The sequence below is a fragment of the Sesamum indicum genome, linkage group LG10 (assembly GCF_000512975.1).
Source record: "Sesamum indicum cultivar Zhongzhi No. 13 linkage group LG10, S_indicum_v1.0, whole genome shotgun sequence".
In the NCBI taxonomy this organism is placed as follows: domain Eukaryota; kingdom Viridiplantae; phylum Streptophyta; class Magnoliopsida; order Lamiales; family Pedaliaceae; genus Sesamum; species Sesamum indicum.
In genome coordinates this window covers 5,901,886-5,924,592 of record NC_026154.1, presented here as the reverse complement: position 1 = coordinate 5,924,592, position 22,707 = coordinate 5,901,886, and the positions used below count along the sequence as shown (strand labels likewise).

At 34.9% G+C, this 22,707-nt stretch overlaps 2 protein-coding genes and 1 long non-coding RNA gene across 5 annotated transcripts; 1 reads left to right on the top strand and 2 right to left on the bottom strand.

Annotated features, from left to right (window-relative positions):
- LOC105172014 (electron transfer flavoprotein-ubiquinone oxidoreductase, mitochondrial) lies at positions 1–13,331 on the top strand. Of its 2 annotated transcripts, none has more exons than XM_020697452.1 (18): positions 1–597; positions 1,841–1,917; positions 2,732–2,838; positions 3,446–3,527; positions 3,601–3,709; positions 4,219–4,265; positions 4,373–4,447; positions 5,035–5,151; positions 6,726–6,794; positions 9,470–9,562; positions 9,764–9,866; positions 11,031–11,155; positions 11,433–11,482; positions 11,573–11,639; positions 11,931–12,010; positions 12,239–12,385; positions 12,475–12,541; positions 12,985–13,331. In XM_020697452.1, the coding sequence occupies exons 1-18, from the start codon at positions 141–143 to the stop codon at positions 13,066–13,068; spliced, it is 1,956 nt and encodes a 651-aa protein (XP_020553111.1). In that variant the 5' UTR covers positions 1–140; the 3' UTR covers positions 13,069–13,331. The 2 variants fall into 2 exon arrangements, with proteins under 2 accessions (XP_020553111.1, XP_011091641.1); XM_011093339.2 differs by having other exon boundaries at positions 2–597; positions 12,257–12,385.
- Positions 16,022–22,376, bottom strand: LOC105172013 (probable transcription factor PosF21). 2 transcript variants are annotated; one of them, XM_011093336.2, is made up of 5 exons: positions 22,117–22,376; positions 20,832–21,717; positions 17,674–17,806; positions 17,036–17,120; positions 16,022–16,677 (listed from the first exon to the last, which is right to left on the bottom strand). In XM_011093336.2, exons 2-5 carry the CDS (start codon positions 21,536–21,538, stop codon positions 16,298–16,300), a joined length of 1,305 nt encoding a protein of 434 aa, XP_011091638.1. In that variant the 5' UTR covers positions 21,539–21,717; positions 22,117–22,376; the 3' UTR covers positions 16,022–16,297. The 2 variants fall into 2 exon arrangements, with proteins under 2 accessions (XP_011091638.1, XP_011091639.1); XM_011093337.2 differs by having other exon boundaries at positions 22,250–22,363.
- Positions 18,081–20,824, bottom strand: LOC110012700. Its single transcript, XR_002287905.1, has 2 exons — positions 18,398–20,824; positions 18,081–18,289 (listed from the first exon to the last, which is right to left on the bottom strand). It is a non-coding gene; the product is annotated as an uncharacterized LOC110012700 (long non-coding RNA).

Below are 22,707 nucleotides of genomic sequence, written 5' to 3'. Positions count from 1 at the left end.
TCGTGTACGGGTCTAATTGCCACCCTCAATGTATTCTTGCACATTTATGAGCTATAGCAAACAAGGAGGTAATGCTTTCTCCCGGACTCTATTCTCTATGAAAATCAACTGTAAATAAGCATCAAAACTCTCTCCAAATCATGCGCGGACTCATCTCTTCCTCTTCCAAGTCCAAATCATCAAAATCCTTACTATCTTATTCAATTGCGATTCAGTTTCCACCTCTTCACTCTCCATCTGATAGCTCTCAGTCGAGTGTAAAGAATCTATACTCTTCCTCGTGCTTCAGAAATTCAACAAGCACTGAACCTTTGAGCCGAAACAGAAATGGGTTTTTCTCATCTGGGTATTCAAGAAATCCTGCAAAAATTGCTGACTTTGGTGGGAACGGATGTGGGTTTTGGAGGGCTCAGGGTTTGGTTGCTGGAGCGAGGAGTTTCAGTGGCGAACCAGTGAGCAGAGAGTCTCTGAATTATGATGTGGTGATTGTTGGGGCGGGGCCTGCTGGGCTATCAGCAGCTATAAGGTTGAAGCAACTGTGCAGAGAAAAGGATGTTGATTTGTCAGTCTGTGTTGTCGAGAAGGGAGCTGAAGTAGGTAAGTTTTATGTTGCTCCTTTTTATTGCTGTTGATTATGCAAATGGAGCTGTATGGTTTGCTTGAATTGGCATTTGAAAATTTGAGTTAATGAATAATGATTAGTTGAGTGTGTTTTTGAGTTTTTCTTGTATTCTAACTTGATCAATGACATTATAGGATTCTGTTCAGCAATAACTTCTTCAATGTTTGCCAGTAAGGGTAGTTTTTTGGTCTTGTAGGTTTCTGTTGTGGATAATTTCATGGTTAGCTAAAAAATCAACTGAAATATATTTCCAGTTAAGAAAGTTTGCTTGTTTATGTTTTCATTTTCAGCTGAGCTTTTGAAACGACAGTTAAAGTGAAAACACGTCTGTTTATATTTATACGTATCCTTATTAGAAATAGATTAAGTTGACACCATAGTCCAATATAAAGCACGAACTCATTAACTAATCCAAACATATACTTATTTTACACGAAAACCTATACATAATTAATAGAAAATGAAAACATAAACATAAACAAATTGAAGTTGACCAACTTGGTGAATATGACTCAGTTCGGAAGTCATTCATAACTGTGCTATTCAAAACATAAATTCATTGTGAGATTTAGAGATTTTCAGTAATCGAGGCAAGTTATAGTAGGGCCTAGGCCTGGAAGATGAAAAATCCAGTATGGCTTACTCTATATACAGTAATTTATCTTCTTATAACCTCACATAATCTTGGTTTCTCAAAGCGAATTGGCATATTTCTGATAATTACGGATTCAGAAACAGATTCGTGGAAATCTATATCTTTGTCTGAGCAAGAACTTTGACGACATGTTAATTTGGTCAGAGTTATCACTATACCATACACACCAAACAATTCCGACATTCCTTTTATGTATAATTATCTTATCTTTGTGAGGCGGTATGTGCTTTTGATCTCTAAAGTCTGTCGAGATGTTTTGTCGAACTGAATAAAAGTATTTTACTAACATCCACAGTTACAAATGCAAAGAGAAAATTGATGAACAATGAATTGCTTGGATTTGGGATAGATTATCAAAATTGTCATGAGCAGTCAAGTAATCCTGTTAAAGGAATGCCTAAGGCTAGAAGATGAAGCTATATTTGTTTCTAAAACCCCTCAGGACTTGCTGCTTCTAATCTACTTCAGCATAGTACTTTATGCCTGTTCTTTGTTACTGCTTCCTTCTTATAGAATCCTAAGCCACAAACTACTGAAGCTTTGTTTGTGATTTCGTTTCTTAGGTGCTCATATACTATCAGGGAATGTCTTTGAGCCTCGAGCATTAAACGAACTTCTGCCAAATTGGAAACAGGAGGAGGTTTGTTTATGTAGTTCCTTTCTCCTCTTGCAAATTAAAAAGGTTGTTTTGGCATAATGCTTTCAGTGTCCATACAAAACTCTAGCTTGAATATGTATGCTCTGTTTTTGATAATGAATTTAATACTTCTCTTACGAGAAACCTGTTAAAGCTTGACAATTGTGCTATGTGATAATTTTTAACATATTGACCTTGTTGGTAGAGTTAGTTTTCAAGCATATGAGTCACTTAAAGAACTTTTGTGAAAACCTTGCAATGATTAGGATCAAGACCCCTGGCCCCATGAGAATTGTTACTTGAACTTGAAAAACACAAAATTAAAAGTCTGTGTCCATGGAGGCTAACACAACTAATTGTCATTGGTTTGTCTGTGGCTTTCATGTGTGAAGCATAAGATCGATGTCTTGAATACTCTTTCATTTCTTGTCAATTCATTTGGTTTATGTATGCTATAGGCATTGAATTCATTTATTGTTGTATCCCAAGAACATAAGTATGCTCATACTATGATGTTGTATAATAGACTATCCACATTAGCATTTCAATGAATATAACCGAACAGCCTCTTCCAGATGGTGAAGCATCATTTGAGAGGATGCACCAACATAACCCATGATAAATATTGTATCTTCTATACTAAATGTTGCTAATGACAAAAAGCTACGAAAAATTTGGTATTAGTGGAAGTGAAAAGTCATCTTATGATTTCTTAGACAATGTTCCTTTTACATTTTCACCTATGCTTAAAATTCTCTCCTTTCTTCTTTGTTGTCATGCTTTAGATTGATTTTTCTTTTATCAACAACATTTACAGGCACCCATCCACGTTCCTGTTTCTTCTGATAAGTTTTGGTTACTTTCGAAGACTCGTGCTTTCCCATGTCCATCTCCATTCAATAACAGAGGAAACTATGTCATAAGGTGATATATCTTCTATGCCTTTCTTAAACAAACAGCGGTTCAAGATCTTTTTTACCATAGTCATATTTTAATTGTGTTTGTGGTGATATGATACAATGGAAACCTGTACTATTCTGTATCAGAAGGGAGACCCATTTATAATGGTGCTAACTGCTAAAACTTTCTCTAGTTTTATTCAGCTGTATCTTGTTACTAGTTCTGATTCAAATGAAACCTGCGGTTCTGTGTCCTTCAATTTGTTCAACCGTGCTGCCTCAGGTGGATTAAATGTGATGGTTTTGGCTCAAAAGGATTTTCAAACACATGTTGTTGTTGCCCAATCCTCATCCCCACCCATATTTCTTCACGGAATTTCCTGAAGAAGTATTTGGCTTCTTTTGCTTGCCACTCTAGAATCACTCTAGAATGTCCTTCACTCGCCACTATTTAGAAATTCTTTCACTTAGAGCTGCATGATTGTGAATCATATGCCTTTCTGTTCACATCCAATATTAATGAAATACATGTAAGAACACACTTATGTTTAGAATTATGCACCACATGTGCATATTATATTAGGAAATGTGACTCTTCCTCACATTATAATTATGTAGATATACTTTTGCAGTTTGAGTCAGTTAGTGCGCTGGTTGGGTCTGAAGGCTGAAGAATTAGGAGTTGAGATATACCCAGGGTTTGCAGCTAGTGAGGTATTTTCAATTATACTAGTTCACTTGTGTAATTTTTATGAATAATTCTCTCTCATTTGTTGTTTACTTTCAGATACTATATGACACAACTGACAAGGTAATTGGCATTGCAACCAATGATATGGGAGTTGCTAAAGATGGCTCTAAAAAAGACAATTTTCAACCTGGAGTGGAATTGAAGGGCAAGTCTTACTCCATAACACAATCTTCGTGTTTGATTTCATATGGGTATTTGAGTAAAGGATGCATTCAACTGCAGATTTTCGAATTTTGGGGACCATGTACGGGTTATAATAATGGAAATATTGCTATTATAGTGCATCTGGCTAATCATTTTTCAATGGGCCTTTTCTATTTATTTGTAATTATCTCATCCACAATTTGCAGCCGAAATGACCAGTGTAACTACTTGTTCGGATCATCCTCTGTTACCTTTACTACAGTCTACATCTAGTGACTTTCGGTAGCCATATGTATCTTTATTCCTTATGACTTGACCATGGTTCTAAGAACCAGAGGCCTATCTGAAGAGAGGGATTTTTTCTTGTCTAGGGCAGGTTGGGGTTGGGGTGGGATAGAGCTGGCAGTAGAGTGTAAGAAAAAGAAAAATGATATCACCATTTGCCAAAGTGGTTTGAACTGAATGAATGGTTGTTTCTATTCATTAAGCACTATTTCATGGCTAATGCAGGACGTGTGACGCTGTTTGCAGAAGGCTGTCGAGGATCTCTATCTGAGGTTTTTAGAAATTGACCTATTGCATATTGCATCAATAAAGGTTCTTTGCAGACCAAGTTTGATTTAGAAACTATGGATTAATTTGAAATTCATGTGATTCTGCGAAGGAAGTAATCAGAAAATTCAACTTGCGGGAGCAAGGGCAGGGGCAACATCAGACATATGCTTTAGGAATTAAAGAGGTACACTTGAAGCATCTTATCTGAGGGAGCTTTTTTTCCTTGTACACTCTGCGCATTCCTGGTGTGTTGGTTTTTGGTTTCACAAGCTTCTCATTTATTTTTCTTACACTGCTTATCTTTCTGTTTATATATTAAATAAACATCCTTAGATGCACCCTCAGCTGGTTTCTAGTGTTGGAACAATTTATAGTTATAAAATCCTTTTGAACTTTTCTACATGTGAAAAAGAATGATGCCTCTTATGCGTAAGATCTTCTTATATGTTGTTCCTCTCTCCTTTTATTTTTCATTCTCTCAGCTGTTTTCTTTTCCATTTGGCAGAAAATAAAGGCGTAGTGTAGGCATATTAATCTAAATTAAAAGCTAAGAAGTGAATTAGTCATATCTTATTTGTATATTTCTTGAAATACCAGAAAGTGCATGGATGAGTCTAATAATTAGAATTGCAAGTGGTTTCTAATGATTCTTTCTGTGGATGCTCCTCAATTACTTTAATAGGTTATCTTTTGTGCTAGAAGCTTCCTTTACTTCTTCCTTTTATTTTGATCCATCATAATGGACCTTAGTCCTGAACTATTCATTTTCAGGTCTGGGAAGTTAGTGCAGACAAGCATCAAGCGGGCTCTGTGCTTCATACATTAGGTTGGCCACTTGATTCCAGGACTTATGGAGGTTCTTTCTTGTATCATATGAAAGATAGGCAGGTATTTCTTGTTACTACATGAATGTTCCAAATTAATGACGCTTGTCATTGAGATATCCAAAATTGTGTTTTATTTGGGAGATTTCTTTAACTTAAAAGTATTTTAAAGGTTAGGTTATCTGGTAAATTATTCAAAGCTGAGTATACCAGTAGGGATAAAATATACTCCACTGTCTAGAAAATTTGGAAGAGCACCATGGAATCATGTTTTCAGTTTAACAGAAAATGCCAGCCCCTATCTCATGCAAGTTAAAATTAGTTTTGGCTCAGAGCAAGGTTGTACTCCTCTTCCAGTTAGGATATTCAGTGACCATGAATGCCTTACTGGGGAGAGGAAGTTGGAAGTCGACAGGTCACCAATCCACCTTCAATCAATCAACCACTGCTTCCTGAGCCCCCTAATATGGAACTCCTAGATTATCTACCAGCATAGTTAATAGAATAACATCTATAGTAGATTGTTGATCTAATTCGTTGAAGTGTTTCAATCTGAAAAGGGAAGAGGGCTGGCGAGTTAATGATCACATTGCGTATCAGTGGCTCTTGAGTTAACTTGTACTTGATGGCCTATGTGTGGACCTCTAACTTTGCTGCATACACCCATTAGCAGTGAATATTTTGTGGGAGACATCCGCCAAAGTTTAGGGTTCAAAATGTGGAATGTTTGGCTCTTCTAAGGACATAAATATAATGAGGCATGTATAATTGATCACGTAACTACAACGGAGTGGATGTTATAGATGTTTGGGTCATTCAGGACTGCTGAAACTGAAGCTGCATGCATACATATTGCAAGTTGATTTAGATTGGACATTAAGCCTACAAGATAAGTGAAAATATTAAGAATCTCTCTCTCATTTAGAGATCCTATGCTTATGATGTTTGGATGCATATCCTTAATAAAATTTGCATGCAATTTCAAGTCACATGGTGCACAGACTTGGTTTAGATTCCATTCTTTTTATGATGTTTGCTAATGGAACATGATAGTTTCCAAATTGTATGAAATATTAAATTGACTGCTTCCTTACCATGCAATTGACACCTTGCATGGTAATTATTGAAGAGAAAGGTGACCGACCCAAGGACTCATCCATCAATATGAACCAAATAACTTGCAATGTGGAATAACTGTTGAAATAGGGAATTTAGCTGTTTGTTTATTCATTTCCACGGGATACAAGAATGCCATATACTTAATTGACATCCATTTTTGTCTAGTGTTGGAAAAAATAGCACATCCTGTAGCAGTTCTTTATTTCCAAACTAGGGTGTGGAAATATTTCACTTTGTAAGAATTTGCTTTCAATCAGACTATATTGAGTTATTATAAATCTGAAGAGGATTTGGAAGCTTGTTAACTGTTTCCAAGAGTTGCTTCTTTAGGTCCACGTTTGCATATTTTCTGACGTGATATCTAAGTATTTTTTGTAAATGAGGTCAACCAACCATTAATTTATGTGTCTTCTGGCATGGTTTTTTCATTTGTTTGTGTGACAGATAAATAGCTTCTATATTGGTAAAAAATAATTAGCTTTAATATACTTTGCTGCATTTTTTCTTTTCCCTCTACAGGTGGCTGTTGGATTTGTTGTTGCATTGAATTATCACAATCCTTTCTTGAATCCGTATGAAGAGTTTCAGGTAAATCTGAAGTCTTCCTAGTTTCCATTTTTTCTTATTTCTGCACCTGTGACCTACAACCTGGACGAATCTGTCTGTAGCAGGCTCGCTGATCTTTCATCAAAGTCCTTTTTCCGTTGTTCTGTCGATCTTTTTACTTCTAAACGTTCCAGAATGTCCATAGACTTTAGAGTGTATTTCGTAGGATGTATTGGGAAGTGGAGGTATTATAGAAGGGGTGCAAGGTTCTTCCCTTGTTTGATAGGAAATGAAGGGGCAAGGAAAGGGACGAATTAATCCCTCCTCCACATAGAAATTCAATCCCCCCAATCTTGTCTAAGAGGAGAAAGTCAAGGCCTGGCTGACCCAAGATCGGCATGGACCAGCTTGGAAAAGCCTGCCCAGGACTGGCCCACTACTATTTATGGCTGGTCTTAGGGTAGTCGTAGACTCCTAGTCCTTTAAATGTGCCCCAATTGGGTCCATTTTTATACATAGGACCAAATCAGGCCTGGATGTGCTTTTATTTAATGAAATTGAGGTTTTTTTTTTGAACAATTCCTTAAATTTATGGTTGTATTATGAAATAAATAGATAATAAATTCAATCACACAAAAAATTATAACTAGAAAACATAATACTTAAGACTATATAACGAACTTCAGTAATAATTTGACTAACAAGCTTACAATAGTAGCCTTATATGATAATAAATCCAAAAAGGATTTAAAATAAACTTTGAAAAAATAAACAAACAGTATTAATGAATTAAAGTACTAAGAACTTAGAAGTAGAATAATAAAGATAGAATTTTTTAAAGTTTCAAAATTATAAAAAAAATTACTAAAATAGTCAATTTAGAAGAATAACATAAAAATTATATGCCATGCATTATTATTAGAAAAAGATGGCCCAGCAGGCCCGGGCTATGACCAAGGGGTCTCGGGCTGGGCTGGTCCTATGTATCAATACATGGGACCGGCCGGATCCTCCTAGGCAGGCTTGGGCCAAACCAGTCCACTTTTCATTGGTTTAATCCGGTCCTGGGCGAGCCACCCCAGCTCGGCCTACTGTGCATCTTGAGGAGAGATTGGGTTGAAATGACTTCGAAAAATGTCTCCTTTGCTTTGATTTTTATTGTTGTAACAAACAACTGAAGTGATTTTATTTCCACTCCCTAAGTGATACCAAAACACCGCCCGAAGGTTTCCTTCCTATCCATCCTTGGGGAAGGAATTTTTAGTGCTTGCTCGGTCCTTTTTCCAATATTCTTCCTTCCATGCATGCTACCAAGCCCAATCACTCTTTATGAAACCTTTTCTGGCTAGAGTGATTGATTTTGAAGTTGTGTGGTTTTGAATCAAGCAAACTTGTGAGACTCAATGAATGTCTAGACATAATGGAGGGAGCTCCTACAAAGGAACAATTCCGACCCTATTCTAACTTTAAAAAATTGGATTTTAGTTCTATCTGGTTACTGCAGTATTGAATTTTGTTTATACAAGTGTATACCCAAAATTATCATTTATACTGCATAAATAATTGTTTTTTACATAAATATATAGTTCAATAAAGTATGTAAAAGATATGCTGCTTCTAATTGGGATATATATAGAGTTTCGAATGTGAGACATGATTTCATCATTGGATTGCCATATACATGTAATTCAGCAAGTTAGAAAGCAAGAGCATAGAATCCTTCTTGTTAGAGAATATCGAATGGTTCCCCTCTCTAAAGCGTAAACTTTTAGATCAGGTAGTCATTCAATATAGTATTGGAACCATGCGAAACAAGATTTTCTGAGTTCAAATCTCATTGCTGCATATTTATATGAAAGAATTTCACATGCTTGGCTTCATAGAAAAGAATACCACCACTCGTAGTGTGTTTTGGAATATTAAATATTAAATAGTTCTTTTGAGCTTAAGCTTTTAAATAAGATGGGGGATTCCACACTTCTCTATTAACTTATAAAGCTATTGCAATAACAAGAAATCTAATGATTTTCTGAAAGTCCATATGTTGGCGGAGCGATGCAAATAATTATATAGAATGTTCTTCCCCCACGGACCTCCAGCCCCACCCTTAATATCAATAAACTTTATCCTATCAAATATGAAATGTTAATTACTCAATTATCTTAAGTAATGTGGAATTACTTCCATGACCTTATGTTATAGTACTGAGCATAAAGACTCAATCCCATGCTTAATTCTAATTATTTAATCACTGGAACAAAAGCTTGCATCCAGAGTGATGCCTTAAAGTATATCGAAGTTACTGATCTGATAATCCATGCCAGTTAAGGGAATTGCTTTGAAGTGGTATGAATTATTGAGTATTTAAATTAATGAATGTAGTATATCGACACAAGCTGGTTCTTTGTAAATTTTTTTAATTTTTGGTTTTTATTAACTTTTTATATGTTAATAATTAAAGGGCATTATTCTACTCTTCTAGGGTCTGTATAATTGCGTCTCTTCTATGTGCTTTATCTTCTGTCCAGCAACACTGCTGCTGTTGCATCCCTGTGCGGCTGTGCCTCTATTTTGTTTAAAACCTTCAATATATCACCGAAATTCTAAGCATCTGTGGTTAGCTTTATGTTACCTGCCTTTAACGAAAGAGAATATTAATGCCTATATAGCTCCTTCAGATGGTACTCATCTTTATTTTTTCGCCTTCCTCTTTTCAGAGATTTAAGCATCACCCTGCCATCAGTCCTCTGCTTGAAGGGGGCACTGTCCTTGAATATGGTGCTCGCACTTTGAATGAAGGTGGTTACCAGGTGAATCAAGAATCTCTTTCTCCTTCAGTTTTAGAAGTTATAACTATTTAGGAAAGAGAAATAGAATGGAGAAGCATTCCATAGCTTTTTCTGGTCGTTACTTGCATAAAAGTTCCTGACATTACTCAAGTACTAGCTTCCCTGCATGCATTGATGTGATTAAATCTATTCAAATAAAATATGATGTTAGTTAAATTTCAGTCTATACCGTATCCAGTTTTCCCTGGTGGAGCAATCATTGGATGTTCAGCCGGCTTCCTAAATGTACCTAAAATTAAAGGATCACATACTGCTATGAAATCAGGTATCACTCTCTAAGAATAATTATGTTAAATTTTTGTTAATTGTTACTTGAAGTTGTCTGGGAAAAGCATTATGAGAAGTTGGAACCAAAACTAAAATATTTGTAATTACGTACGTCTTTCATCAAGCTTGAAATCCAGTGATAATGAAAGGTTCCCATATTGACTCCTTCTGGCAGTGTCTTGCTTGCTTCCTAGACTCAAGGAGATAAGTAATACTTGTTTGATGGAGCACGACTTTTTTTTTATTAGCAGTACATATTTGTAGTGATTTTATTTGTGTTAACTGAAGCAGTTTATCGGGTTTGGACATTAAACGAGGTTTTAATTTGCCTCTGGAAATGTGAACTGCAACGAAAGCAAAATTTTGCAGTAAAAGAGAAAAATGACTTGTTGATAAGTTTCTCTATGGACATGGATGTACTTTTTCTCCATACAAAGCAAGCTATCACTATGCTGTGGAATATTGATCTTTGCTTTAGTGTTTAGCTTAGTTATTTGGTGTTGGGTTGGCTCGAGCTTCTACATTATTTTGTATTAGCAATGCTAACATGTGAAAACTTACACCGTTTGCTTGTTAGTCAAATTTCCAAAGACTTCCGCTCATTAATCATGATGTTTAGGGGAAAAAAGAAATCCATCTTCTTACCCGTATGGTTGTCACTCTGCTTTCTGTTTTGTTCAGCCATATTTGATAAGAGAAGAGCGTTTTACCTATTTCAAGAACATATAAACATCCAATGTTGCTGGAGGCATGCCCATTATTATAACTTATGAAGTTCTTCTAACGTTGCTTAACTCATCATGCTTATTTGGATGTTAGCACAATTTCATATAGTGTTTACTTAGTCAATTTTGGTAGTTTGTTGATTGTTTGCTTGGAAATAAAAATGAAACGATGGATGAAAAACTCTAATCTCAGAATGTGCGCCAGCCACATGGTTTGTTTTCTAGTGCTCAAAGGACACAAAGGATACATGTATGGGACTCTAGGACATGGTAACTGACACATGCAGGAATTACATTTGCAACCACTTTAAGGGGTTCAATGTTTAAGAGATAGCTGTCTGATGTTCAATTTCTTGAGCTGTTTTAGATTGATTTAAAGGAACAACATAGTTGTCCATCTAAGTTTACACAAAAGATACATAATTGATCTGTCTCAGGAATGCTAGCGGCTGAATCTGTATTCCGTACACTACATGAAGGCTCACCACTAGAGGCCTTCTGGGACAGTTTAAAAAGTTCGTGGATATGGAAAGAACTTCACAGTGCAAGAAATTATCGTCCAGTGAGTGCTGCCATTGATTTATTGCTTGCTTTGTAAAATTTCTTACTTGTATTTGTTTATTACACAAGGAAGCAAATTTCTGTATAAAGTCCTGCTGCCTAGCAATCGCCCAACCTGATATGTATGCTTTGGCTATGGTTTTGTGTGTGTAGAAAGTTGAAACATACTGCTTGGTAGGTAGAATATCACTTTATCTCACTTGAATATCTCGTATATATGTAAAATAAAGCCTTTCATAGCAACTTCCCCATAGTAACACATTCCTGTTATATTGCAGGCGTTTGAGTATGGCTTCTTCCCTGGTTTAGCGCTAAGTGCACTAGAGCAGTAAGTCAAATGCTGAAACGGAATGTTCCTTAAATTTTATAGTAGCTTTTGGCTCCAGGTTTACCAAATAGTTTATGCTTCCTCTACCAGTTATATATTGAAGGGGAGATCTCCATGGACGTTGAAGCATGGAAGACCCGATCACGAGGCAACTGCTGTAAGAATTTATGGTCAAGAAATTAAAAAACTATATATCACATTTAACTTTAGATTCTCTATCTATGCCATGTAGCAATGTGATAGTAGTTAAAATTAAGGAAAGTCGAGAACTGTGAGAATCAAGCATGAAAGATAGTCAGTCAATCTATCTAGATTTCACTGTAACTGTAGCAGGATAGCTGAAACTAATATGAAAACTAGTGTTAACAAGAAGCTCCTTGGGCTACTTCCTAGGATAAACTTGTATTCACTATTATTCAGGATGCCAATTGATGTGTAAAATTTCCAGGAAGCACAATTATTCAGGCCAATCGACTACCCAAAGCCTGATGGTGTTATATCTTTTGACGTGCCAACCTCTTTGTACCGGTACTCTCTCTCCCTCTCCCTCTCCCTCTCTCTCGTTTTCTATCTGTAGCATCTGAACTGCATTTTTTCTTTGGAATCACTTATGTTGTGTACATCTCCAGGTTTTTGAAACCATGGAGAAGAATTGTTTTTCCTGGATTTAGTACTAACTGACCCATTTGTGAAATTCTCAACAGAAATAGGAGACTTGTAGAAATAACATTTAAACTCTCTTCTGATATAATGTAGTTTCTCATTGTCTTTTAGGAGCAATACAAATCACGATCATGACCAACCAGCTCACCTTCGCTTGAGGGACCCCAAAATCCCTGAACTAGTTAACGTACCCGTGTATGCTGGACCTGAATCAAGATATTGCCCAGCACGTGTCTATGAGTATGTATACTTCGTCTATGATCAAACTACCATGAAATTTGGCTTCACTGATAACTGGTTTTCGTTTATGATCCATGCATCAATAATAGGTATGTAGCAGACGAAAGTGGTCATCTGAAGCTGCAAATCAATGCCCAAAATTGCCTGCATTGCAAGGTACAAGACTCTGCTGGACTTCTTTCATGTATGCTGTATGCAATTAGAATACAGAGACACCTCCTAAAATTAGGTCTAATCACACAAAAATTTCCTGTCCCTTTGCACAATGCCACTATACTCCCTGAGGTCATAGTTGTAATTATACGAACACTTGAGTGGAAATTTTTAGCAAGTATACCCCTTAAGGTGAACTATGTCAACACCCCTCGGGGGGTATACTTGTAATTCCGTAAAGGACATTTGATATTTGTGTAATTAGACCTAATTTCAAGGATTGTCGATGTAAGCTAGCCAATGTAAAAATAATAATCCATCAGACTATCCAAATCAACATAAACTGGAAAGCTTGATGGATTATTATGCAGCATATTTTTCCCAATTATATATATATATGTATGTATATATGGAGTTGGTGAGGTTAACTTTGTGTACTTGTCCAGGCTTGTGATATAAAGGACCCAAAACAGAATATAAAGTGGACAGTGCCAGAAGGTGGTGGCGGCCCTGCCTACACAATCATGTAGTGTAGATAAACTTCATCCCTGCAGCTGTTACTGTAACTGGGTGGGTATTATGATACCTCGGACTCAACAAATACTCATCGTTGTTATTTGTATACTCTCAGACCCAATAAAATACAATAAACTGGGTGGGTACGATGAAGATATCTCACTATTTTTTTTTTAAGTTCTTGAGACTTTGGAAGTACCGTTTCTTGTAAGGTTAATCCTAATTCGCCCGACTCTGAAAATTTAACAGCAATATTAGAGTTTCATTAACAGAAAAATGTTTACTTATTGTATGTTTATTTTATTAAATGTGATAAATTAATTTAGATGTAATTATAAATTTATAAAATAAATAAAATGAGTTTCTAAAGGTTGGTTTCTTTTATATTTTTAAATAAATCTTGTTTGAATAAATAAAATTTTTAATTACTACTCAATATCATATCATATCATATATATAGATCAACTTAAAATTTGAAAAAGAAAATTCCGGACAATCTTTTCAAAAACAATAATTCAAATTTGATAGTCTGCCATGTAAATTTCATAATTTTGAACTAAAAAATACTTTTTTTTAAAAACCAGCAATAGTCCAAATGAAATAGACTGCTAAGTAAATATATAATTTTGCACTAAAAAACAATTTTTTTAAAAAAAATATTTATAGATAATATATTAGTATTAAACATATGCTAGTGAAAGAAATATTATTAATTTATGTAAGTTAAGCACAGATTTTTTTATGATGTATGTTTTATGTACGAGTTTGAAAAGATAACAGTAAATATTATATTTGATTTTTTAAGTTTTTGTTTAGAATGATTTTAATCCCTCGAGTTTATTTCTTGACTTTAGCATCCTTAAATTTTAATTTTTGTCTCAATTTGGTCCCTCTTACCATTTTTCAGAGAAAATGTGGCAGAATTTTGAATCTTTGGAGGGTAGATGATCAATAAGTTTGATTTTATCACTTAGTCCCTTAAGTTCATAAAATTATGAAATTAATCCTTTTTTACACGAAAAATTAACTTTTTTATATTTTTTATGCTGATATGTTGTAATTATCTTATGTGAATAATGAAAACTTTGAACTCTTGTAAACATAATAACAATATATTGCTTAACTTAAAATAAACAGTCTCTTTTTTTTAATAGTTAAACAAAAACAAAATTATGAATAAATTTTATAAAATTTATCTAATATGAAAATATAATAAAAAAATCTAAGTCAGTAAATTTTTTATTTTAAGAGTTAAAGATAAATTTAAAAAAGTTAAACCTTAACAATTGTCTATCAAATATCGGTGTTTTCAAACAAAAAGTAGGTAGATTATAACTTTTAATTAGATTCTTTGGTGGATTTCATGTATATAAAATTCATTTTAAGAGGTTTTCTAAATATATAATCCCATTTTATAGAAAACCTCTTAAAATGAATTCTATATATATTTGAAATCCACCAAAAATCTAATTAAAAGTACATTCCACCAACTTTTTCTTCAAAATCATAACTATTAATATTTAATAACATTGTTAAAATTTAATTTATAGACATATCTTTAACTCCTAAGATTAAAAAAACCAAGTTAGATTTTTTAAAAATATTTTTAGATTAGATAAATTTAATAAATGTATTTATAACTTTGATATTTTTTGTCACTTTTTAAAATTAAAAAAAAAATTATTTTAAGTTAAACAATATGTTAATATTATGTTTACAAAAGTTCAATGTTTTTCTGTTTTCATACAAGACAATAACATCATACCATATAAAAATATAAAAAAAAATAATTTTCTTTCTACAAAAGAACTACTTTGATAATTTTATAAATTTAAGGGACTAAAGTAATAAATTTTTCCATCCACCCAATTTGATTTTTTTATAAGTTTTAATTTTAAAAAAATAAAAAATATTGTAAGGGCAAAGTCAACAATTTCATACCTCCATCCACGAATTACATAATTTCATCAAGCATCAGAGAGTATTTGTAATTTTCGAAACGCTGATGGAGTATTTATAATTGTGCTAAACCTCAAAAGACGTCGTTATAATTTATCCTATTTTTTTAATAAAAGTATTCTTATTCTTGTTTGATTAATATTTTTTATTAATATGACTTTTATGTTTTATATACTAAAAATTATTTTAGTATAATGTTAATTAGTAAAGTTACAAAAAATAAGTTTGCTTCTCAATCTATTTTCTCGTATCAAATAAACAAAAATATTTGAAATTTCTTTCCCTTCCAATCTCACCAAACAAGTTGAAAAAAAAACTATTGTTCTTTCCTTCTCCTTTTAGCTTTTCACTTCCCCTTCCCCTTTCATTTTTTCTTTTCTCATTTGAATCAAACGAACTTTTAAATGCACTATATATAATCAATAGGAACATATATAACAACAAACGTGACAAGATAAATTAAGCTATAAAAACAAGACATATTATTTTAAATGAAAGATTAAACAAAGTCACTTGAGACTCTTGTGAATAAAATTAGAAAATCGAACTAAAAGTATAAAACCAAAAATTACAATACAAAGACAATAATATTGTATACATTAACGTACCAAAGTAAAAAATTGAGAAGAATGTAAAACCAATATTGCAACAACAAGTTTAAAATATATTTTAAACAACTGATAGTGAAATACAATTTCAAATAATTAAGCTAAATAAATAATTAGTTTATAAAGATTCAACATCAGTAAACTAAAAATGAGAAACGTTTCAACTATAATAACAAAAGAAAATAAATTACAGCAATAATGTTCCAAAATTAAAATAAAATTAAAAAATAGCAATATTAGAAAACAGAATGATCAATTTTATAAAATTGCTTACGAAAGAAAATCCAAAACCAAGAACTTTGACTAATCAATTTTATGTTAATATTGGACAATTTTTGTCACCTTTTCACACAAAAAAAGGAGGGGGGGGGGGGAGGGAGGAAGAAGAAGAAGATGATGATGAAGAGGAGAAGCAGAACAGTTCTACCACTAAACACAGTAGTGCAACAAAAGAACCTGACATTCTAGATGGGAGCAACTGAACAATCAACCTTAACAATTTAACCACAACTAAAATTCAATGAACTGCCTAGTGAATCCCATACTATATAGTTTTTTACCTAAATGGACTAACCAAAAGTTACCGAATGCTGCGACACCACCACCCTACCAAGTTTAAGATTCGGGGCATATACGACCAACCTTCAACATCCAAAACACATGCCTGTTTCTGCGCCTAATCCTTAGAAGATGCATCAGAAGAGAGATCTTTCTGAACAGAAGGCGACATAGAATTCTTAAGCTTCATGTCCCCAGTGGGTTCCTGCTGCTGCATTGAGGATTGTGGCTGCTGGTGCTGCATCTGTTGCTGCTGAAACTGGTGGAGCTGATGCTGTTGAAACTGATGCTGCTGCTGCTGCTGCTTCTGAGAATGGATCTGGAGCTGCTGCAATTGTTGAGCTGTTAATAATGTGTGTACCGCATGGTTGTTTGCATAATATTGTTGGCTGGATCCATATGATGTGGGAAAATTCATCATAGCTCCACCATTTGCAATTGTTTGACCAGTGAGCACCTTAAGATGCTGGATTTCTTCTTTCAGTGCATCATTCAATGCTGTGTTTCAGGATTTTAAAAAGAAAATTAGTTAGCGGCTTTTTATAAGAAGAAAAAAGACTGTAGATATCAAACCATAGATCAATCGCACATCAGGCTTGTTAAAAACTGCTACTCAGATTCCTACTTAACACAGATGATCAAGATAGTGATAAGCTTCACCAACACTCTATTCTTTAATTGGGAGCACACAATTCCAGTTACTTCCCTTAATTTATCAAGTCAGGACGATGCCATAAGTTTCCTAGAAACATTCTGTTGGTTTCAACTATTCCTAGCAGACCAAGTGGCTGAAAGCGTGCAATAAATGGAAAGTGAGGAAAAGGTCTTGCAGATGCAGTTGAGGATAGATTTTTACCATCTTGCAAGTGCACTTGTTGTTCCATCGTTTGCAACCGTAGTTTGAGTTCACTATTTTCAGCTGTAAGACCATTTGTATCCCTCTGTTGAGGAAAATACAAAAAACAATCAACATAATGCTTTGATAATTCAGGTATAAAGTAGCTAAAGAAAAGAATTAAAAGAAAAATATGGCTAACAAGAAAAAAGAGCATGATCTCGTCACTAAATAGGAATATAAAACTGAAAGCATATGAAATTTCATTATTTCAGCCACGCCAACTTTGTTCTGTTCCTGAAGAACAAAAAATGCTACAAGTCATGTGGGTAAAAAGAGTTCATGTTTCTCCCAACAGGGAGCAGACATAATTTTTCAGTAGTGCGTTCCTACAATCCCAAGAAATCAAGGGTCTATCTCTAACTTCACGCAGCTTCTTCATCTAGCCCTTCTTTCTGTTGTTTCTTCTCTTTCCATTATGACATTATTAAACAACCCCTTTATGTTTAGAGGTAGAGCTGCAGTCTAATTTGATATGCCTCTTTGTGAGAATGTATCTACTCTTCTTATTTTCTTTTGGAAGTTAGGATGGAGGTTGTTAATTGAGGCCACTGACCATATAGAATAAGTAGTCAGATAAGAAAATGTTTAAAAATCACCTGCAGTAAGGTCAACTGAGCAGACAAGGAAGTTGCTTCTGTTTGCAAAGTCTGGACTTTCCTCTCCAGCTCAGCTATATACCTCATCTTCCTTTCCTTTGACCTTGCCGCTGACTGCCTATTTGCCCAAATCCTGTTTACAAGGCACATTAGGCATGGATGTGAGAGAACAAAGTAACACGGAGGGGATGGGGGAACAAATCAACTAAACAATGTGCTCTAATTTTCTCAACGATATTCTAATGAGGTGATATATGTACTAAAAGCCAGGGATAGAACAAAGCAAATGTTTCGGAAACATGGAAGGAACCAAAACCAAATTAAAATTTAAATAATGGCAAGGATGGACTAGCCTCGATTGGGTTAACATCTAGACTAGTCCAATGTTTACTTTTTTGGAGTTGGGCCCAGAATAATTGGACGAGCCCAGCACCGTACCACTATTGTTGACCCACCTCAAGAGGTGGGATTGGGCTATCCTACCTCTTGAGGTGGCGTTGGACCAACATGGAAATCACACATACACCCTCAACTAGGCCAAAACGATTTACTATTTTGTCCTCTTGGAAAAATATCTTGGAGCTACCGTCCCATCCTTCATTTCTTCTCCAGCAGGCTGAAACGTACAGAAGAGTATCTTCACTTTTATGTTTTGAGCTTCAGAGCAAATTCACTGGAATAAGGGTTCGTAAAAGAAAAATAGTACACCGGTCGGCAAGATCACCTGCACAGCAACCCATTGACTAGTAGCTTCGTCCAACTCGCTGACAGAATATCTTTTTATTAATCTTTTTTCCTTCTATTGATGACTACTGAAACTTGATGCTCTTTTTTTTTTTTGTTTTCGGTGCAGATTGGATTATCAAGAACAACCAAGTGAAGAAACACATCAATCAGGACTGGGGTCGCTTCTTCATTTTCCCTTCTATCTTTCTGTCCTGTGTCAGTTAAATGGGGAAGAACTGTAGCATAGAGTGTAAACTTATTTGGCCTGGTAAGGAAGGTTGGAATAGTGGGCTCAATTCGGCATTATAAAATTAAAAACAAAATGGGACTAGAGGGTATTGGGGTATTAATCACTTGAAATAATCCTCTGAAGTAAACAACGCACTAGATCATCACAATTTTTATCACATTTAACATGAGATAGTCAATAAAGAGTTGAATTGGATGAGATCACATAACCACAAAGCATGGCAAGAACAATCCTGATGCCAGAACACAGGAAGTGCTGAGAAAGAGAGAGGAGGAGAATGCGTAAGAGTGAAACACATTCAGATTGATGACTATTGTCCTTTTGTGACAACTCACAAAGAATTACAACTGAAAGTCTAACATGTCGCCAATCATTGGCATGTGAAATGCATAGCTATCATTAAGTAGTACAATTTGCAAGAAATGCTAAACCAACTTTTACTGCATTCAGCAATATAAGGCATGATAGTAAAGGGAAAGACGAGGAGCACTCCAACATACATAATGAAGGTAACTCAAACACAATAAGTAGCAGGTACAAAAATTTTCATGTGAACAAGATCCTAAAATATCATTACACAAAATAAAATGACACTTGTTTCGACTATAACTTGCTTCGGTGTCACAGCAAGTTGCTTCCACTTTCTTCAAAAATGAAAAATAATTTGAAAACAACGCAGAAACATCATCCACAGGCAACCATAAAGGTCCCCATATCTAGATTCAGGCAAATCCAGAACATCTTAGCAGACACATCTCATACGCATAACTTCATCCAAATCAGAAAATGAATCATTAAGGAAAATTACTTGAAGACTTCGCTTCACTAACACATCCTCCTTATGAAACATTATAAGAAATCATGAATGTATTCTTTCAATCTCATGTATCTACTGCTTTGAACTGAACCACAAGTTTAGTTGCATTAAAGAATCAAGTTTGAATGAAAATGTCTGCTAAAGATGAAGCAGACATAAAAGATCTAGCTCAAGTTACATATTGAAAATTGACATAGGGCTTGAAGAAAAGCATGAGTCATAAACAAGAAAATAATTGAAATTACTACATGTATGAATAGAAAGCTGAAGCTGCTCATATCACCAGAGCACACATCTTTACTAGTATTTATCTTTAATTACTTTAGGTTAAGGGGGAAAAATAGAAGCAATTATGTAATACTATGAATGTAGAAAGAATAATCCATTGATTTCAAGTTTTTTCTCTGGTCTTTAAATTTTTCACAATGATACATCATGGATCTTGCATGCTATGCGACCTTATATCCATATGTAAATTGCTCTTACATTCCACAGCCTAGAGTCCTACTGTAATCACTGATGGTCTTATTGAAATAATTAGTGTATAGAAGGATGCATTTTTCTCTGGTCAAAACAATCTGTCAAAATCCGCTTAACTGTTACATAAAGACTCTAAGGATATGTCCTGCATGTTCGAAAGACCATAGCAAATAACCTAGAGTGCATGCCTAACCGTAGTTAATGTCTCCTATCCAATCATAAAACTCAGCACAGAATACTGGATATCAGAGCATGGATAAAGACAACGTTTACAAGTGTCATAAGACAAGCCAAACATGCGTACCACAATTATAGCTATTTCTGTTTCCTACACTCCAGGCACAGAAGACTTTTCTGCAAAATTTTTGTCAGTTCACATTTTAAATGATTTTTTTTAACAGATTAATATCAGCAAGAACAACATTAGAAACTGTTATTAGTGAATATCAAGCAGGCATACTCAAATAAAACAACCCACAGAATTTGCCACAAGGAAAAAGTTAAATGGAAAGAAGCGAATGTCTATGCAAGCTGTGATTACTCTCTACACATCAAAATTGATTAGGGAGGTATTTCATACACAACCAAGCAAGAAGTACACCAATCTAGATTTGAACCTTGATGAAAAGCAAAAAGCCCATCACTGCCTCCGAAGTTTTGATCATTGAATGAAAAATAGGAGGAAATTAGTTAAAGAAATAGACTGGTACTCAGAATGCTATGAAAGTTTGTCAAGTTCGCGTTTTATGTTTGAGGATTGACATGCAGAAGGGAAGAAAACAATGCTGTGCTTGATCCATCAGGTTATAAGTCAATGTTAAAGTCAAGACTTAAAAGCCAACAAAGATACATTAATACAATCATATGTCAGCATGAAAATGTTACCTCTTGGCACGCTTTGGATCAATTAGAGCAAGTTCAGCAAGCTTAGCGGCAGACATGGCTTTCTTAGAATCAGCTTGGGATGGTTCCTCTGCACCTGACATGAGCATCTCCGGTTTGATTGTAGTCGACCCATCCATGGACTGGCTATGCTGATGCCTAATTCTTGGCTTCTCACTTACAGCTTGAGCTACATTATCAGCTGATTGGTTGGGTAATGCTGATCCAGGAGCAGATGAAGAACCTGGATCCGCTGCTAAAGAAGCAGACGACTCACCCACTTGGAATGAAGAAGTTGCTGAAGTTGAATTGAACTTATCCATATCAAGATACATCGAGAGCAAGTCCTCCTCTGTTTCATCGGAAAAAGATGGCCCATCGAATCCGCCCACAACACCTAGATCACTATCAAAACTAATATCATCTGGAAGGGTAAGAATCTCAGAATGAGCACGTCGGTGGCCCAAATTCTTGGGCGGATTGTCGGGCATCCGGCTTATATCATGACTAAATCGGCTAGAGTCGGACTGCAAACCATGACCAAAATGACCCTGCTCCGATGAACTGCCTGGCCCCAAAGGAGGCAAATTCGATGGTCCTGATTGCTCCGACTTGACTCCATAGCTACTATTGGGTGGCGAGAAAACGGAGTACCTCCCCGATGGAGGTAGCAAACTCCCACTGCCATGATGAGACTTATCCTTATCCATCAATCACAATCTCCAAAACCTATATTCTCCAGACCCCAATGCTTTTACCCTCTAGAAGGGCACCTAACGTTCAAGCAAACCCAGAATGAGCGAAACCCTAAAACTTAGACTCCTTGAAATTTCATCAAAAGGATCCTCCTATCTTTTAGTTCTGCCAAATGTGTTATTGATGAAAGTACCTAAACAAGGAAAAAATTAAATTTAAAAAATAAATATGTTCTGACTTCCAATTAAAAACGCGCTGAGACTCAAACCCTAGAGAGGAATACCCACAAAGTCGCAAACGCCACAAAGAAATGAAGAAAACCCCAAAACAACAATCACGGAACACCAACAAAGATCCGATTATTCAATGAGCTTCAAACACACAGAAGAAATCATAACGCAAACAATAAATTCAAATAAATACAAAAACACATCAAAAAAATTAGAACTCAAAAGACCACACGGCATGCACACATACAACTCACAGACACATCGACAAAATCAAAAAATAAAAAAAGAACAATGGGACAGAAGGAATATAAAAAAACAACAAAAAAACCCAAAAAGGAATAAAAACACAGAAAAGTGCTTACAGGTAAAGATTATTTATATTTTCAAAATTTTCCTCTCTTTCCCCACTGGGCCTTGAGATTAGATCTCTAAAGAGAGGAATTGAAAGAACCCAACAGCTTTTTCACATGCGAATAGAGCAGACGCATCACGTACATCACATGGTCAGCGCCATGGAGAGAGACATTACGAAGCTTCAAAGAGACGATGAATACATATATATATATTTATATTATATATACATACACACAGAGAGACACATAAAGATGTGTCTATCAGTGTGTCTTGTGTGTGTAAATGAAAAGGAAGGCAATTAAATAAATGATGGAGGTGAGGACTCATCCACTGCCACTCGGGTATGGTATGGCCAATGGGCCCTAAATACATTTATTAATATTTATTTTTATTCTTTTTTGAGAAAAAAAAACAATTTCAAGAAATGCACTCTTAGTAATTAAAAATGATATTACTTAATTATTTGCACTTTTTCTTTTCACTTTTCTTAAAATTTATGAGCTAAATAAGGAATTCTTCTTAATTCTTGGTTGTAAAATTTTATTATACTTAAATAATTTACTTGATAATTTAATAGGGGTGAAAGAGGAGGTGATTTT

Coding starts and splice junctions, on each gene's coding strand:
- LOC105172013 (XM_011093336.2), bottom strand. CDS start 21,538: ATGGATAAGGATAAGTCTCATCATGGCAGTGGGAGTTTGCTACCTCCA. Junction 17,121..17,673: donor CTCAGTTGACCTTACTGCAG/GTGATTTTTAAA, acceptor TTTCCTCAACAG/AGGGATACAAATGGTCTTAC. Junction 16,678..17,035: donor ACAAGTGCACTTGCAAGATG/GTAAAAATCTAT, acceptor CCTGAAACACAG/CATTGAATGATGCACTGAAA.
- LOC105172014 (XM_020697452.1), top strand. CDS start 141: ATGCGCGGACTCATCTCTTCCTCTTCCAAGTCCAAATCATCAAAATCC. Junction 1,918..2,731: donor CAAATTGGAAACAGGAGGAG/GTTTGTTTATGT, acceptor CAACATTTACAG/GCACCCATCCACGTTCCTGT. Junction 4,448..5,034: donor ATGCTTTAGGAATTAAAGAG/GTACACTTGAAG, acceptor ATTCATTTTCAG/GTCTGGGAAGTTAGTGCAGA.